This window comes from Seriola aureovittata, chromosome 6, assembly GCF_021018895.1.
Source record: "Seriola aureovittata isolate HTS-2021-v1 ecotype China chromosome 6, ASM2101889v1, whole genome shotgun sequence".
Classification (NCBI taxonomy): domain Eukaryota; kingdom Metazoa; phylum Chordata; class Actinopteri; order Carangiformes; family Carangidae; genus Seriola; species Seriola aureovittata.
Window position 1 is genome coordinate 1371150 of NC_079369.1, and position 18674 is coordinate 1389823.

Consider the following 18674-nt stretch of genomic DNA (forward strand, 5'->3'; position numbering starts at 1 on the left):
TGCAGTGGTATCCATGGGGATGGAGGACGGTGAGACAATGAAAGGCAGAAGCGAATTAAAGAGATAAATAAAAAAAATTAAAAATGGAGCCACAGAGCTCAGCGCAGCGATGAGAGAAGGAATGGACAAATACAAGCTGGTTATTGTATATAGAGTGATTGTTGCCATGTTACGGTTGTCAAGGCGACCTGGATAGACATACACATTACATCTATTTAAGCTCCCCCATTCCTCATGCTGCATATTGATTTAGAGACGGGAGGCCTGAGTTTATTGTGTTTTTAAGCGTAAAATCCAACTTGAAATTAAAATGCAGAGGAAACAGCTTCTGCGCACTCATCTGTATCACTCTCTACCCTCAGCTCTTCCATCCTCCCACCTTCGCCCACACGTGAACAAAGATTTAGCACATCACAGGTCATTACACCCATCACTTACTATCAAAGGCAGAGCTGTGCTATAACAGAAGTAAAAGATAAAATGGTGGCATGATATTCTGACTCATTCCCTTGGCTGCAAACTGCTGGAACGGATTGAAGGGTGAAGATTTTTTTTGGGCTTGTCAGCATGTGGGTCACAGACTCCCTCTTGTGGCCGAGTCGAGGTCCCGCAACTGAGCTGATAATGAAGATAACATGGAAATAGTGGAAGCTAGAAGGGAAAGGTTTATGAACTGGGAGAGCAGCTCTGCATCCGTTAGGTCATCAGTGTCTGTGTCTTCAGCAGAATCTAATCCACTCACAGGAAGTCCACCTGTCTGCAGCCCAGGTGTGGGAGGAGCTGTCGTCACTGAAGGTGAATTAATAAATCAGTGCAGTCGTTGGTAAAATATGCATCGGGAGTAATAAATGAAGAAATGCAAATGAAAACAGTCACTGTGAACTTCATCATTCAGCTCTAAACATGGGTGCGTTATACCTGTGTGCACCTGAGCCCCACACCATCTCCTCTGATGCAAACTCCACAAAACACGTCAACACAATCTCTGAGGCTGAAATCACATCACAGACAAGAAAAACTCACTCTGGACCAAATCTGATCCACAGCAAATACTGAAGTCCACATTCCTCCGCTGCTGCTGCTGCCTTCAAACATTTTGAAAAGTCTATAAATTAAATTTTATCTCCCTACAAGATGAACTAAATGCTATCATAAAGCTTTCTCCACGCTACCAGTGCTCCGCTCAAATACTAAGCATCTCTCAAAATTGTATTCAGTCGTTTGCCAGAAATAATCAAATCTCAATATGTAGAATCATTAAATATCAATCTGAACCTTTAAAAAATGTAAACTCAGAAAAAGAAAAGTCTCACGATTCTGTTTAACAGATAAAAAAGGTGTTTGATACCACGCAGCTTGTTTTCTTGCTGCTCTTACTGTTTCTTTGTGGTTTGTACAGATTAGACGAACAGGACAGCCTGTGAGCTTTAGAGGTGCTGGTAGGTGGATTTTATTTATTTATTTATTTTTTAAACTTTTGGACAGAAGCAAGGAAACAGTTTCTCTGTTCCAATGATTTTGCCAAATTGAGTTTGGTGTGGATCTCATCTAACAAACTCAAACGATTCCCTATCCCTTACAGAAATAAAAAATATAGCATTAAAACAACCTCAGAAACATTTCATTAAGAAGCTTTTAATCATTTTCTCTTTCAGTGGAATGATTCACGTGTGAGGAAGTAGGTGTAGATTAGATCTACTGTTAGAGGGTTTGTCGCGGTAAACGAAGACGAGGCGTAGACGGACAGAGGAGCACACGAGGCTCAACCAGGTCCTGAGCCGCTTCAGAGGCTGCAGGCCTGCAGCTTCTTGTCAGCCAGCTTCAGAGACACCCAGGTGTTCAGCATGGAGGCTCTCAGTTTGCACCACACCAGGTGATCGGTCAGGCCGAAGATCTGCGCCGCAAACTGAGCGGCGGCGTCGGGGGAGAGGATCGTGGAGCAGCCAAGACCTGCGGGGGGGAAACAGAGGCTCAGTCACAGTGATGAAGACACTGTCATGAGTCAGTACAGAATACAGTAAGAGCTAAAGAGCTCACCACTTGGCATACGGAGGGATGACCAGACATCCTGAGCACCCCAGTCTGGAGTGAGAGGGGGGCAGTTGATGACGGGATAAGCCGTGTTTCCTGACATCACTGGACCGAGACCGTTGCTTCTGCCGGCCACGGCCACGAACACAGTGGGCACACCGTCACCTGAGGAAGAGCACAGATGTTATGACATGACAGGTAACAGAATCCAATTCTTTAGGAAGGAATCTGCTCATGTTAGAGATGAAAGCACACCTTCATATTCTGCTTTGATGCGGAGCGTCTCGTCTGGACCTTTGTGAGCCGAGGTGACTCTGAGGACGCAGGGGACGCCATAGGAGCTACAGGCCTTCTTGATTTTTTCACAGTGGGCCATGTCCGAGGTGGAGCCCATCAGAACCACCACCCGTCCACTGGCCTGGGACTCCAGCAGCAGCTGGGGACACAACACACGAGCACTCATCAGCTCCATGCAAGTCCCAGTTTATTAGTCCACTTAAAGTGAGTAACATTAGTCTCCATAAACCACTGAAAACCGCTGATTGTGTTGAAGTGAGTAACAGAGTGTTTCATTTCTCATAAATTCAACTTTTTCTATGTAAAAGAATGCGTCATTTCTTCTTTCAAAAACGTACATAGACGAGCTTTAAGGTGTGTTTCTAGAACCCATATCAACTGTAAAAATCTATGACATAAAAAGCAACTCAGCATCTGTAAGAAGGGAAAACTAATTACTTATTAAAAAACAAACTAATTCAAGAACTGTGTTAAAGAATTGAAAGAAGCAAATGATAAAGTGGAAAAGCAACAAAGCTCAGATAACTAGTTTATGTTGAACTGTGTTAGTAAAACAGTTGATTGAAGGCAAACAAAAGCCAAAGCCCGACCTGATAACAAAGATTAGGTTGAATGTACCTTGACCCTTTCAGAGACCCACTCAAAGTTCCTCTTCACCACCTGCATGGCCTCGGGGGTGACTTCCTTCAGGTCACGGTACACCTAGAAAGACAGGAAACAGAGTTTGTTTTTTCAGCTTTTATTTAGATCAAAAGACAAATATAATAAATAAATAAATAATCCGTACCTGCTTATCTTTTTGCTGGCTGCGATCTCCAGCTGGCCACAGCCTCCATGAGTCGTTGTCGATCACATCAGCGAGGACGATCTCTTGAGTTTTCACATCGACACCAAACTCAATCTGTAAGTGAAGACGATTATTCTCATTAACTCTGCAGCAGCTGCAGCAGCTCAGCAGGAACATGGTCATGCTTAGATACTGAATGAACCAGCAGAGGGCAGCAGGTACCTTCATATCCACCAGCGTGCAGTTCTGAGTGGCCCAGGCCTTCTCCAGAATCTCAAAGATGGCCACGGTGCTGCGGTTCATGATGTCCACCTCACACTGACCGATAGTGAGCCCGGCCAGGCAGAACTTGGCCTGCAGCAGCTGCTCCTCGGACCACTGAGGGTCATTGTTGGCATCATCCTACATCAACAGAGCAGATGTGTTATTGTTAGATGTGATTTGACATTTGAGCAACAACACAAGCGAGGTCAGGCGTCAGACCCACTTTAAAGAACATCTCCATCTTCAGCGGAGAGAAGCGGTATCCTTCTTTGACTCCTGGATTCCTCTTCAGGAAGGATCCGGTCGCCACCCTCCGACACACCCACTCAATGGGAATCATTTCACAGTGGGTGGCGATGAACGCTGTGTCCGAGTGCTGCTTCACAAAGGCCGTCTTAATACCTGGAAAACAAGTTCGATCAGGAGGTGTGAACGAAGCAGAGGAACATTTAGTTGCAGAGAGACGGCAGCAGTTTAAAGCGGCACGGATCTTAATTTAACGTTAAGTGAAGGAGATGTGGTCGGTCATGTTCTACTGAATTACGCGCTGCAGTGTTTCAAGTCACAAGGCAGCCATTACTACAGCTCGGCTGACACACACACCACAGTCATGTGTGGCGTGTGGGTTACAGTTACCCAATTATTTCTAAATTAAAACAAGGTGGCGAGTCATTTTGACACACACACACACACACACACACACACACTTTTTAAAAGCACGTGTTGTTAATTGCAGGGATCATGCACATACACACAGTCTAAGTTTCACCTGCACATCACAGAATTGTCTTCCATGAAGACAAATAGCTAAACAAGAGCTAAAACAAATGGGTAAATGACAGAAAAATATTATTTTATTTATCAAGTTACATTTTCAACCATTTAAAAAAAAAACAGAAACACCAACAGGTTTGCCGGTTCCAGCTTCTCAAATATGAATATTTTCTCAAAACCTTTCACTTCTGTGATAATAAACAAAATATTGTCAGATTTTAAATTTACAATAAGAAGCAAATTGAATTGAAATGATGAACATAACACAACAATGTTTTAGAAATACTGAAACTGTTTGAGTTCTGTTCATTAATGGTTAAAAAGGTAAATAAATAGGACAAAGGTCTTTCTCTCTGAATACTACAGTCACCTCACTGACCTCTCTCTCAGACACTACTGAGGTCAAACTGGTGATGAGTTCAGGCGACTGCAAAAATATAGTGATTCATTTTTCTTTTTTTAATGTTAGGGTGCGTTTTAAAATACTTTTAATCTGAACACTCAATGCCAAAACATGTTTCTCCACATGTGGGAAAGTTACCTAAGAGTGAATGACAGCTGTTGCAGCGTTGATTCACCTGGAAATCTATCTTTTCTTTAATTTTTTTTTTTATTATTAATAACTTTTACTCGTGCATTTACCAGATTCCTGCAGCAGCTTAAACACGCAGCTCGTCGTTTTGTTGGCGATGGCAGCTTTGCCCTCCATCTGGTCTTTCCTCACAGCATTCCCTGCGGTGATCTGGTCCTTGGACTGCACCAGAACCAGTCCGGGCTGGTCCACCAGCTCAAAGATCTGCTTTGTTTTTCCCTCATTCAGCTTCTGGCCGATCTTCAGCTCTGAAAAATAAAACACAACAACACACATACACTTTAAAGTTAAACGCTGCACATTTTAACTTAAGCTATAAAGTACACCCTCGTGTTGTACTGTACCTGGTGTGGACGCCATGATGGAGTTCTTTAATGACTTACAGCCCTGCAAGACAAAACACACGAGAATCACCCAACTTTAAAAAGGTGGCGAGTCCAGAGGCAGAAGACGAGGGAAGGAGTCTATCTTACGTGCTCTGACAACCAATCACGTCCCTCAACTGATTCAGCCAACCAATCACAGCAGCGAACTAGTCACCACGTGGTGGGAAGACGCTCCAACATCAAATATTTAGCAAGACGAAGAACTTTTTAGGATTTATCCACTAAACTTCCCCCATTTTCCCTCTGACTAGAAGCCTGATTCATGAGAAACCTCATCAACAGAAAACAGTTGAGCGAATTGACAAGTTGGATTCAGATTTATCTTATGTTATCTTTCTCACCGTAAAAAAAAAAAAAAAAAAAAACCGCGTGCGTTTTCGTCAAATCAATAAGTTTGATTAACTTGACTGTAGGTGATGGCGGCCTCTTTCACCTTTTGAAGCGGCACGCGCGGTTTTATTTCAGACGTTACTCTCTGTCGGTCTCGTGACTTCACAGCCGCTTCAACAATGGCAGCAGAGTTTGTGTTTTAAACCGTTTGTACCGTGTAGTGGCACGTGTTCGGTCAATACTATCGGAGTGCGTTCACGCACACACACGCACGCACGCACGCACGCACGCGCCGACTGCTCTCAGGCAACCGGGCACGAGAGTCCGTGAGTGGGTAAACGGGAGGACCGGGACAGCGACGGGGCGACATGGAGTTCGAGGAGTCCGGTATCGGGGAGGAATGCGGGGTTTTCGGGTGCGTGGCCGCCGGAGAGTGGCCCACACAGCTGGAGGTGGCTCAGGTCTTAACCCTGGGACTGGTGGCGTTACAGCACAGGTGAGTAACGGAAAGGTGCATGCACGTTTGTAACGTGACTGGCTTTTAATAAACGTAACGATTAAAGACAGTAGAAAAAAGTCAGTTTAAAGCATTTGTATAATGGTTCATCAGAGGTGTGTTCAGGATCGACTACGTTTGAGTTATGTCCAAAAAATGGAGTAAAGAGAGTTTAAATCATTCCTGAGGGACAGACATTTCTGAACAAGTCACACTTGTGACTCAAAAACAATTAGTTTTGTATTAGAGAAAGAAAGTTTGTTTGGGTGACTCGAGGCAATATCGTTTTTTCACTGCGACAAAAAATGTGACTGAAAATTAAAGAAGCGTGACGATGAAACATATACATAAAATAAATGATTTAGTTTATTCTGAATTAACCGATTAATGTCGTGTCTATAAAATGTTAGAAAGTAGAAAAACAGACCGAGATTATGTTTATGAAATGTTTGTTGTATTTAACTAACACTCAAAAACTGTAAGATTTTTAGTTGTATCACCTGAGAACAAGCGAATGGCATTTTTGTTAAAAAAAAAAAAGACTAAAGATATATCGATTGCCAAAATGGTTACTGATTAATTGTTGATTTAACTGTTGATTAGTTAAATGATTGATGGACTTGTCCTTACTGCTCTAAAAAAATCCCATATGTTAAAGACGGAATTTACATTATCATTACCAGCTGAGCAGCATCATGTTTTTTCTGGATTCCTTCTCTGGCTGCAACAATTATGTTCATTTTGATTAATATAATATATTAATAGACAATTATTTTCTTGATTAATCGCTTGGTTTATAAAATGTATTTTAAAAAAACAAAATGTGTTGTTAAAATATAGTAATTGAGACATTTTTTCGATTGATCTTTTGCTGCAGCTCTGATTCCTACAGGCGGTTTCAGATATGCTCCTATCTTGGTTGCATAAGGTTTCAAATTATGTAGTTAGCAGTTATTACCTGTCTCACAGGGGACGGATTAGGGGAGGCCATTGAACACACTGAGTTGATCTTTATTATTGGGATGTGATCCTGCTCTTCTTTACACTGGGCCTCCACCTTACCAGCAAAGTCAGAGCCAGTGTTCAGTTTTTTCACTGGAGTCTGGAGTTTGGGGTCTGGAAAGAAGAACAAAGGCAGTTTTTATTTCAAACTATCTCTCTTACATCACCTGGATGCTGTTATTTGTAAAAAAAAAAAAAAAAAAGAAATGCTGATACTTTTTTATTTTTAGATCTCTATGGGTGAGAAGAGGTTTTTTTGTCTCTTGCTCTGACATCTGGACTTTATCGTGTGTAGTTCCCAGTGTTGGGGAGTAATGTAATAATAAATGTAACTGGATTATGTATTTAGAATACAAAATATGAGTTACTGTATTAAGTTACAGTCACAATTTAAATGGGTTGTGATCAGATTATAGTTGCATTCTTAAAACTAATAGATTACATCAGTGGTTCCCAACCTGTGGGCTGGAGCCTACTGGTGGTCTGTGAGGGTATTGCAAGGGGGCCGACAAATCATTTGCAAATCAGAACAATTTTGTTGAAAAGATGTCGTTATGAAAAAAATAAAAATATATAAATTATTCTCTTAAATGGTAAACAAAAAAATTACTTTTTAAAAACAATAATGTTTAAAAATTCCTTTCATTGTTAAGCCAATGATAGAAACTGGATGGGTCCAGACCACATTGTAAACTTGTTAGCTCAGTTTTATTGTGCACTAAAAGACACATTTTTGGCAAAAACTGGAGTATCAAAATTGATAACTGGTTAATAACAACAGGAATTAAAAGAAAAAAGGAGTCAAGAGACAGATGGTGTCTCCCCCGTCAAAGAAATGAGAAAAAATTAAACTTCCCCTGCTTTCAGTTCAGTCCTAAATGTTCGATTGTTTTCATTAAAATAAAAAGTGCTCTGATAACACATTATTCGGCCTTTGTATTGTTATGGGATCAGATGTGGGCTACCAACATTTTGGAGATTTTCAAGTGGGCCATGAGCTGGAAAAGGTTGAGGACCACTGTATTAGATAAAGGGACTTTTTAAAATCTCCAGTCACTGACTGGTGCCTGCAGATCAACCTGTTAGCATTGTAGCATATTAGCAAGTTTGCTAAGCATGTCTAGCTGACAAGCTAACCACCAAGTGGAAACCAGCCAACATGCATGATGTTTGAAGGTCCTCAGTTGTCCGGGTCTCGGTCTCGGTCTTGTTTGAGGCTCCTGAAGACGTTTAACCTAACTTGCATTTATTTATTTGGGACGCCGCAAAGACACACAAAGGAGGAGCCCCACTCAGACCCATCATCAGTAGCATTAACTCTGTAACCTTCAACACTGCCAAACACTTGGCCACCATCCTAGCTCCTCTGGTTGGCAGCTCTCCGCACCGCATCAAAAACTCCCAGGATTTTGCCAACAGCGTTAGAAAAATAAACCTGGACTCAGTTGATGGGCTCACCGGTGTCTTTGACAGTGGCTAATCTCTATCTGGAAGAAGTAGAGAGCAGAGCCCTCATCTCCTTCACAAGAACCACTCCCAGCCACTGGTTTAGGTGCATGGACGACACCTGGGTCAAAATTAAAAGACAGGAAGTGGAGGCCTTCGCAGAAAACGTCAACGCAGAGGACAATAACATCAAATTCACTCGAGATGATGTCGGAGACTTTTTTGGATTGTGCTGTGCACATCGAAGATGACAGAAGTCTCAACAAAACCCCCACGCACAGATCAATATTTATCTATATTTACTGTTCTGACTGTCACCACTCACTGGAGAACAAACTGGGGGTCAGCATCAGGTTCAGGACGTGCCAGCAAGGACAGAGGGGAAGGACAATGAACAAAAACATCAGTGAAACACTTAAACAACGTGGTTACTGAAACTTACTCAAACGACAACAAGATACAGAACAGACAAAGAAAAGAACAGACAGAGAAAAAAAAAATAAACAGAGTAATATTATCATTCCTTATGATGCTGGAGGCTCGTTAACAAACTCAAAATCCCTGCGCACCTCAGGCCCTGTAACGAGGTGAGGCAGAAGCTTGTCCACGCTGAGGACAAACCACCCAGACACAATGAGAGTAATGAAGTGTACACAGTTCAGTGCAGTGAGGAGGACACACACCTGTACGTTGGGGAAACAACTGCTTCACAAGCTCATGGTACAACACAGGACTGAGCAGTCCACCCACGTCTGGAGGACGTGGGACAATCATTCAAGGACTGTAACTACAGAATTTGAACAGAGAAGACTGATGGTTTTAGCGAGGAGTAAACAGAGCAATCTACATCAAACTGGAACGACCATCACCAAACAGGGGAGGCGGTTTATGACGCCGCTTATCAGCCATTTACAATACGGTCTTGAGATCACTCCACAGGAAACTAAATACCCATCCCAACCATGGATTGGGTGACCCTGACAACTCGCATGAAGGCCGAGTGGGTCAACGACTCACATGTGACCTCAACGACCCCACAAGAGGTTAAATACCTGGAACCCCTCACCAGTCAGCTAGACCTGGAGACACCTTTCAGACGAGACATCAAACACCTTCAAGAACCTCAAGGTTGTCTTCATAAAGCGCTAAGAGGTGCCTGATGTTTGCTATATATCTTTTGCTAATTACTTCTATCCAATAATGTAAATCCTTCCTAAATGTCAGGGAACCTGTTGAGAACTACAACCTTTTGGGATGCGAGCTAGCTTCCTCTGTTATTGTTATTTATATTGTTTTCACCCAGAGAAGGTAAAACTGTCTTTTCTGGTGCTGTTTTTATTTTAAGAGGATTCATTTTAAGGCAACAAAGTGAAAACAAAATGTTCTGCAGACCTTTTTAAAATTCACATTGTTCATCTTGTTCACTGGTTTTCACTCTAACGTGACACAAGGTCAAAGAAAAACTGGTGTTCATCCTTTTTTCCAGACAAAACGTTGCTGTCTTTGACTCCTAGTGTCAGTCTACTGTAGGTGGCTGTATCATAATGCATCTATCATTTAATCATTATGCAAGACGCTCTGGAAGTCATCCAAAGTATTTAAAATACGTTACTCGCTTTGAGTAACTTATGTAATATGTTATAAACGGCATTTAAGGGCATGTATTGTGTAATCTGTAGTGAAATGCATTTTAAAAGGATCCCTCCCAACACTGGTTGTGCCTTTTGTTAGCAGTTACAATGGTACCCTTATCCATAATTTCATTATGAGGCTCCATGGCAAATCATGGGACTGAGATAGAAATGACAAAGGCTTCAGTCAGTCGTGAACATCATGTGAGATGCAAAGTGATTACAGGAAAGAGGCGCGTTTCAAACCTTGATCCACAGCTTTCCTCTTCAGTCCTCTGTTCGCTGAATAGGTTTCCTCTTTCTCTGCCCTCGTCTCAGAAGATTCTGCGAACAACATGCAATATAAACCGGTTACAAGAGAACAGGAGCAAATTTGCCAAAAATGATTTCACGTGCTATTTAACTGAAGATGGACAGACGGACTTGTGACTTCTTCAAACAAAAGCAGCACAGATTTCAGAGCTGCTTCAACTAAAGAATAACTCACAGACATAAAGGCTGTGACGTTAACCAGTTTTACTCGAGGATTTCCTTTCATTCACAGCATTTATAAAACACGGAGCTAAATCTCTTTTTACCACAGTGTCTTTACAGGATTACTTCACTTAAAGGAAATTAGTGTTTTTATTCTTTTTTTTTGTCCCACTTATTTCAAGGATCTTCTTAAATGAAAGTTTAAAGGGTCAGTTCACCCAACTTACAAATCATTTACATATTTTAACATATTTTAATTGGTGTCTTTTCATGCAGATACTTTTGTTTTTATGTGAACAGGTTTTGAAAAAGCCATGTCTGAGATTTCTGCCTTTCTTCCACTGCAGTAAAGTAGCACTAAATATGCAAAAAAAAATCATATTGCATTTAAATTTCACTGAAAAAAATATAAAAATGATGATATATATATATATATATATATATATATATATATATATATATATATATATATATATAAAAACTTTGATGAAATTGCAGCTCCTGTGATTTGGAAATTGCAGCTGGCCAGATTGATTTCGATAATACTTTGATTGATCAGCCATACTGTAAAGGTGAATGGGACTGTGTTTGTGGTCCACTCAACATTGAAAGAAAAAGACATTGTAGAGTTTCTATCCACGGACGATGTCCTCGTGATACATGATAATCCACACTGGAACTACTTTCAGAACAGGAAAAATAGTCCCTGTAAAAAATGTTCACAGCTGGCTCTGTGAGGAAAATGTTTTTATGTGAACTGACCCTTTAAAAGTTTCACTTGGTTGAAGTTTGGGACATAAATAGTTGGATAAGTAATAATTCAACACTTTTTAAGAGGTAAAGTCAGAACAAAGCTTGATGTGTTCGGCTGCTGTGAATCTCTGCTCCTGACAGTAGAAAACTTCCAACTCACCTTCACACTAGACATGAATGAGTAACAATACTGGGCTCACCCACTAATCTGTGCTGCTGATCCAAGCGATGCTCCTTCACTACGTGCGTCCTCTGCTCTTCAACGCTCGGCGACACGTCGAGGCTTATAGATGAGACGGAGTCGGAGCTACAAGTTCTCTCCTCCATCGCTCCCATCACTGTCGTCACTGCGCTGGCCTTTGTCAAATAGACGTCTAAGTGATCTCTCTCCTCACAACCCTGCAGCGTCACAAGTCCTCCCGAATGTGCTTGGTGGTCAGCAGGTCCTGCGGCATGTGGCGAACCGTTAGTTGTGCGGTTCATAATGGCGTCCACCTCATCGTAGAACCTCATAAGGCGTCTGGGGTCAGTGTCATCTGTCTTGCCCCTTTGGAGGGAGCGGTAAAGGTACTTGAGGTTTTTGTACTTGGTGTGACACTGTTTCCAGTCGCGTTCGATGCCCTGCTGCATTAACCTGTTGGAGATCTGAACAAAGATGTCTCTCTTCCTGGTCGAGCTCTCCAGCTGCCTGCACACGCGCTCATCGGACCACACTTGAATCAGCGCTCGCACCTCCTGGTCGCTCCAGTTTCGACCTGTGTCCGACACCGTGACCACGTGGAACTGGTCGGAGCTGGACGGATCTGTAAGATGGACATCTGGAGTGAATGAAAATGGATATAAAGATGAATAAATAATGACATACACTGTAAACCGTCACAAACCTGTTCCTCTCCATTTCGCCTCTACGTCTCCGTCCATGTCGTAGTCATCGCTGTTGTCATCTGGAAATAAAATAAGCAGTAGAAAAAGTGACTGTCCTTTCAGCTTTGAACACCAAACCACTTCATGTGTTACAGACTGAATGCATACCATCATCAATCTCTATGACAACCTCGGTCTCTGAGGCCGTCGTCTGAGCTGCGTGGCCTGCTGTTGTTTTTATCCTCCCTGCTGCTATTTCTCCATCATACAACCTCTTCTGCATTTCCGTCGTGCCGTTTTCCAGTCCGCGGTCCAGCAGAATGGCTTCCACCTCGTCAAAGAACTTCATGTACTTCCCGGGGCCTCCTGCCGTGCTGCCCCCAGCGGCGTGAGCGCTTCTAGCAGTCTTGTAGTCGTACTTCAAGTTCTTGTATTTTGTCCGACACTGTTTCCAGTTGCGCACCACCCCAAAGTTTCTCTGCATCTGACGGGCCATCTCTTGGAAGATGGACTTGTTGCGTAGCGTGCATTTCAAGCGCTCCCGAATACGCCAGTCGGCCCACACGCACAGCAGCGCTCGCACCTCGTCGTCCGTCCAGTGGCGGCCCCCCTCCTCAGCCACGCTCGGAGTGTAAGGAAGCGCTCGATGGATCCGACCCTTGATTCCTGTACATGTGCACAAACAGTGTTATCTTTAGAGTGATTTAAAGGAAAAGAAAGAAGATGGATCTTGTATGACATGTTTAATTCACACTGACTGTAGTGTAGTTACAATTTTTAGAGCAAACAAAGGTGATTTCAGTTCAGTTCCAGGCCTAAAACAACTTCACTGAAACACTTTTCTATCCTCTGATGTTAGTTTTAGTTGAAATACTAAATTGTGTTGAGCCCTCGTCATATGTTGTGATCATGAGAGCCACAGTTGGGGTTAAACCTACATTTACCTTCCTGCATTGGGATAGTGACTGAGGAAGGGTAGACTCCTCTCTGATTACCCACTTCCTCCACCTCTTCCTCCCAGCCCTCCACCGGCCTTCCATCCACTCCTGGGCTGTAGTCTGCTGAAGCGCCTGCTGCTGCTGCGTCAGGCTTCCTGCTCTGAAGTCCCAGGCTCCTGCTCTTGGCCTGACACTCCCACCAGCTGCGCACAACACTGAGCCTCCTCAGGCGCTCTGAGATCAGCTCAAATGTGGCTCTGCTCTCAGCTACGTGCTGAGCTCCCACCTCGTCCCACACGGACACCAGAGCCAGCACCTCTGCCTCCCCCCACTGCCTCTCCACTGAGCCTTTTTCCTCCACCACCTCCATATCACCTCCTCTTTGTCTCTCTGCTCCTTTCTCCATGTTTGAGCTGACCTGGAAACGCTTTCTTTCCCCCAGCCCCGTCTGTCTCTGCTGCCCGGTTCCCTAGGCAACCAGGCGGTTAAGCCTGAAAGCAACGCCTCCATGCAGAAAAGCAGCCTCACCACTGGCTTAAGCTGTGTGCTGAGGGGGCGGGACCAACTGTAATCCGAGAAGCAGCTTGGTAAATAGGCTGAAACTGCAGCGAGACGACTCCCCCTCCATGGCAGACACGGCACAGAGGCAGATGTTTCTGCTTTTTTCTTTTTTTTTTCCTGCCTCATTCCTGCTTTATTTTTTTCCCCTCAGTGTCAAACCAGTTTGTTTTGCCTAAAGGCTCGTATCAGGCTTCAAGAGCTGAACAAGTTTATTCACATTCACCCTTGCAGAAAAGACACGGAGGGATCACTCAGTAGAAAACTCACATCCCACTGATTCATTGACACTGTTGAAATTTACACGTGGCTGTTTGTGTGTTCAGGGGACAGGAAAGTGCCGGGATCGTTACGAGTGATGGAGCCAGTTCACCTACATACACAGCCCACAAGGTAACAGTGAAACCTGAGCACATCCCCTTCACTAATTACACTGAAACATGCTTTAACTCACCTTATGATAAAGACACACACACACACACACACACACACACACACACACACACACACACACACACACACACACACACAGAGGATTAAATTGAACATGTTAATAGTTTTTTGTTTTTAAAGCTTTACCACACTCAGATTGTTGATTACAGTCACTTGATTTATGTAGATTGTGCAGGAGGGAACATGTCTCACTCCTCTCCATGTTTTTTTTAAAAAATGTTTCTATAGGGAATGGGACTCGTTAGCACGGCTTTCCCGCCCGAGGCTCTTCTGAAGCTGCGCTATGGTAACCTCGGTATTTGTCACACACGCTATTCGACCACCGGGATCTCGGAGCTGCAGAACTGCCAGCCCTTCGTGGTGGACACGCTGCACGGCAAGATTGCTGTAGCTCACAATGGAGAGCTGGTTAATGCCCATGCCCTGCGGAAAAAGGTGAGGATGACCCTCACACTGAATCTAGTGTAATATAATGATAATAATAAAGTTCTTTTTATTTACCACTTTTCTTAAAGTTACAAAGTGCTTTACAGAAAGAAAAAAGGGGATTTAAGACTGCAATAAAAAACATGAGGAAAAACAAACATATTGATTTTATCATGGGAGAATAAAACAATTAAATATATAAATAAATAAATAAAACACAACAAGATATCAAACATTCATAAAAGCTTTCTGATTAAAGAATCTTTTAAGAAGAGTTTTAAAAGACACTAAAGTGAATCAAACCGATTGTGCATTTTATGACTAAAGCATTAAAGTTTCAGCAGATAATTTACACACCCCAAGGTTTTATTTCGGGGGGGGGCAGTTTATATCTGACCTCTGGTGACCTTGAGAGGTCATTGACCTCAGCATTGCTTTTTTCCCCCAGTTTTTGCCCCATTCATTGTTATAATCAGGCCAAGTCTCATAAACGTGTTCCATGGACTCACACGACTAGCTAGCACATTAGCGAACTCTTATCAGAAGCTAACATGCTATTTTGGTCTGGACCACACTCATTACTCCGGGAGGCTCCGCCCTGTCCCAGAGGTCACATCTGAGACGCCTCCATGTCTGAAAATAAACTTCCTGGTTCATAGAAACACAGAGAAAGTTTCATGCTTTAGTCATAAAATGCACAATAACCTTCATATACAAGTTTATCTGCTGCTCTAGTGCCAGTTAACATTGTGCAGCAGCGTTCTGTGCGAGTTGTAGTCATGTGACCTCTACTGTAAGATCTGTTCCTGTGTGTGTGTGTGTGTGTGTGTGTGTGTGTGTGTGTGTGTGAGTGTGAGTGTGAGTGAGAGAGAGATAATTCCTGTCCTCAAACACATGCAGTGAAATGAACTCTGAGGTGTCATGTGCAGGTGATGCGTCATGGTGTGGGCCTCTCCACCAGCTCAGACAGTGAGCTCATCACCCAGCTGCTGGCGCTGACTCCCCCTATGGAGGAGGTGGATGCACCCGACTGGGTTGCCAGGTCAGTATCGTGATACGATGCTGTGTTTGATATTAATCATTTTCTACACACACTTTAAATAATTTTTTTCTTTTTGGGTTGCAGAATTAAAAACCTCATGACTGAGACGCCGACGTCGTACTCACTGTTGATGATGTTCAGAGACGTCATCTACGCGGTGCGTGACCCCTATGGAAATCGACCACTCTGCATTGGACAGCTTGTTCCCATCTCTAAACTGCACACTCCAGGTTTTCTAAACATTTATTTTCTTCACATGTGACAGTTGCATCAGAGACGCTGTATGTGCTGAACATAGACGTTTGTCCTTAAAGGACCTGAACTCCTGCTATCTGTATAGAAGAGGCCTCACAAGAGGTTATCAGTCAGAGAGTCTGGTCACGTCAGAGGTCAGAGGTCAGACGTGTGAGCTGGAGGATGATTAACGTCAGTCTTTGTCCCTTTGGTTAGGTGCTGGAGAGGAGGACACGGAGGGGTGGGTGGTGTCATCAGAGTCCTGCAGCTTTCAGTCCATCGGTGCTAAGTATGTTTTCACCACCAAGGTAAAATCTTCTGACTCCAACTGTCGGACTGTGGGTAACAAACATTGTCACTTCTCACCTGGTTCTCAGGTATTACAGAGAGGTCTTACCAGGAGAGATAGTCCAGATATCCAGACATGGAGTCAAGTCTCTGAGTGTTGTGCCTCGCCCTGAGGGAGACCTCCCCGCCTTCTGCATATTTGAATATGTTTATTTTGCCAGACCAGACTCAATTTTTGAAGGTATGTATAAATGAATATGTCTAATTCTTTCTAATACTCATCAGAGAGCTGATGATCAGTGTGTTGAATCTGTGTGCTGCAGGACAGATGGTCTATACTGTGAGGCAGCGCTGTGGTCGGCAGTTAGCCATCGAGGCTCCGACCGACGCTGACGTAGTGAGCACTGTGCCAGAGTCTGCGACCCCCGCTGCACTGGGCTACGCTCAGCAGGTCTGTGTTCAACCTGTCTGCCCTCTGTAAAGAAACCGCCCCTCCTCCCCCTCCTCATGGCCCTCTGTCCTCCTCTCACAGGCTGGGCTGCCGTACATAGAGGTTTTGTGCAAGAACCGCTACGTCGGGAGAACGTTTATTCAACCGAACACTCGCCTGAGGCAACTCGGAGTTGCCAAGAAGTTTGGGGCTCTGACGGACAATTTCACTGGGAAACGAGTTGTGCTCGTCGACGACTCCATTGTCAGAGGCAACACCATCTCCCCCATTATAAAACTGCTCAAGGAGGCTGGTGCAACAGAGGTTTGTTTTTTTGTTATTGATCTTCCAAAGTATATATATATATATATCTATATATATATATATTAGAGATATATGGTGAAGAAAAACAAATAAATAAACAATAATAATAATGAAAACATATTAAAACAACACTTTTCCCCTCCCCGTCCTTAAGTAAAAATTAAAGCAAATATATATATATATATGTATATGCACATACTGACCTGTATTAACTCTTTGACAGGTCCATATCAGAGTGGCCTCTCCACCGATCAGGTTCCCGTGTTACATGGGCATCAATATTCCAACCAAGGAAGAGCTCATCGCCAACAAGCCCGAGTTTCAGGACATCGCTGGATACATCGGTGAGATCACACAGTCACTTCGGCCTGTTCTGATGCTTGGAAGATGAAACATTTATTTGCTTAATGTTAAACTTTTATGTCCTCTTGGCTTTTATTTTGACTTTATTACATGTCACTTCCTCTTCCTGTCTGTCCCCTGTTCTGCGGTTTCTGCCAAACGAGAAATGAAAAAATAAATTTGCAGAAAGCAAAATTAGATTTTCTGGCTTTTTGTTTGGAAACAAAAAAAAAATAAACCATGTGATTTTGTTTTTGGTTTAAAACAAAAAAATAAGAGGAATTGACAAAAACAGAAAATAGATCATTTTGATTCAGGTATCATCAGATAATCCATACTTCATACGTCATTTGATTGAAAACCAAAACGTGAAAACCAAATAAAAAAACAATCAAACTGGTCCATTTTTGGTTTTTGGCAATTCTTTTTTATCATTATTTAGTTTGAAACCAAAACAGGAACTTATATTAATTAACTTTTAATTCTAATCCAAAAACAAAATCACGTGGTCTTATTTTTCTTTGTTTCCAAACAAAAAGAAAGAAAATCTCAATGAAAAAACGGTCCAGTTTGGGTTTCTGCAGAACGGAGCAGTGCACGCACAGGAACAGGAAGTGAACTGTAAAAAAAAAAAGTCTGAATAAAAGCCAAGAGGACATAAAAGTGAAACGTTAAGCAAAGACAGGATCTGTACCAGAGGAATGTTAGAAGACAGACAGACACCTGGATCAGATAAAGTTAACACTTGAACTGTTGTGTAGGAGCGGACAGTGTCCAGTATCTGACCGTGGAGGGTCTGGTGTCGGCCGTCCAGGAGGGGATCGCCTCCCTCCAGGAGAAGGACAACATGATCAGCAGCAGTAACAAGCCCAGCAGGAGAGTGGGCCACTGCACCGCCTGCCTGACTGGGAAATATCCGGTGGAGCTGGAGTGGTAACCGCTGTACCATCGCCATGGTTACAGCGGCTCCGTGGAGTCGCTGCAGGCTCCCACATGTTGATGAAATGTTCCCCATAGACTGGATGAGAACCTGGAATTACACAACCACTTGCTCTGATAACAGGAGTTGAAATGTTGCTTTTGATGACCTCTAGTGGTCGTAGTTTCACCTGCAGAGGTGTTTACTACATCCTGGTGTCGCTGATTACAGGTGCACATCTGACCACACAACACTAATGCTTCTTTTTTTTCCCCCCTTTTTGAAGATTATCTTGTAAATGTATTTTCATGAGTCTTAGAACTACTTTAGTTTTCACATTCCAAGCCTTAACAAACATGAGCATTACATAGAGTTCATCAGGTCAGAGAAGCGCACAAGGCTAGTGACCAAAAAGTGAAATTATCTATACTTTCCTAATCTAGTTTACTTTTCTACCTTTATCTAAAATTCAACACTGTGTTTCTTTTGTTTTGGGTCTGAATGGGAATGTTGTTTTCTGAACTTTATAATGGAAAAATTAAATAATAAACAGAAAAATGCAACGAGAACAAGAGTGTTTTTATCTTCAGAAA

The 18674-nt window shown here is 42.9% G+C and overlaps 2 protein-coding genes across 3 annotated transcripts; one reads left to right on the forward strand and one right to left on the reverse strand.

Annotated features, from left to right (window-relative positions):
- Window positions 1-1619: 1619 nt before the first annotated feature.
- paics (phosphoribosylaminoimidazole carboxylase, phosphoribosylaminoimidazole succinocarboxamide synthetase) lies at window positions 1620-13486 on the reverse strand. Of its 2 annotated transcripts, XM_056378031.1 has the most exons (15): window positions 13072-13486; window positions 12296-12793; window positions 12148-12207; window positions 11464-12066; window positions 10283-10360; window positions 6916-7073; window positions 5090-5132; window positions 4796-4993; window positions 3603-3781; window positions 3338-3517; window positions 3116-3229; window positions 2947-3030; window positions 2287-2467; window positions 2038-2196; window positions 1620-1950 (listed from the first exon to the last, which is right to left on the reverse strand). In XM_056378031.1, exons 1-15 carry the CDS (start codon window positions 13469-13471, stop codon window positions 1784-1786), a joined length of 3102 nt encoding a protein of 1033 aa, XP_056234006.1. In that variant the 5' UTR covers window positions 13472-13486; the 3' UTR covers window positions 1620-1783. The 2 variants fall into 2 exon arrangements, with proteins under 2 accessions (XP_056234006.1, XP_056234007.1); XM_056378032.1 differs by lacking the exons at window positions 6916-7073; window positions 10283-10360; window positions 11464-12066; ... (1 more) ...; window positions 12296-12793; window positions 13072-13486 and adding an exon at window positions 5565-5668.
- ppat (phosphoribosyl pyrophosphate amidotransferase) lies at window positions 5816-18653 on the forward strand. The gene is made up of 11 exons (XM_056378034.1): window positions 5816-5957; window positions 13950-14016; window positions 14305-14511; window positions 15432-15544; window positions 15629-15774; window positions 15995-16067; window positions 16156-16307; window positions 16390-16517; window positions 16599-16820; window positions 17044-17164; window positions 17924-18653. The coding sequence occupies exons 1-11, from the start codon at window positions 5830-5832 to the stop codon at window positions 18097-18099; spliced, it is 1533 nt and encodes a 510-aa protein (XP_056234009.1). The 5' UTR covers window positions 5816-5829; the 3' UTR covers window positions 18100-18653.
- The last annotated feature ends 21 nt before the right edge of the window (window positions 18654-18674 follow it).

Coding starts and splice junctions, on each gene's coding strand:
- paics (XM_056378031.1), bottom strand. CDS start 13,471: ATGGAGAAAGGAGCAGAGAGACAAAGAGGAGGTGATATGGAGGTGGTG. Junction 7,074..10,282: donor GAGGAAAGCTGTGGATCAAG/GTTTGAAACGCG, acceptor TCTTCTTTCCAG/ACCCCAAACTCCAGACTCCA. Junction 3,782..4,795: donor TAAGCTGCTGCAGGAATCTG/GTAAATGCACGA, acceptor CTTGTTTTCCAG/GTATTAAGACGGCCTTTGTG.
- ppat (XM_056378034.1), top strand. CDS start 5,830: ATGGAGTTCGAGGAGTCCGGTATCGGGGAGGAATGCGGGGTTTTCGGG. Junction 5,958..13,949: donor CTGGTGGCGTTACAGCACAG/GTGAGTAACGGA, acceptor TTGTGTGTTCAG/GGGACAGGAAAGTGCCGGGA. Junction 16,308..16,389: donor ACCAGACTCAATTTTTGAAG/GTATGTATAAAT, acceptor TGTGTGCTGCAG/GACAGATGGTCTATACTGTG.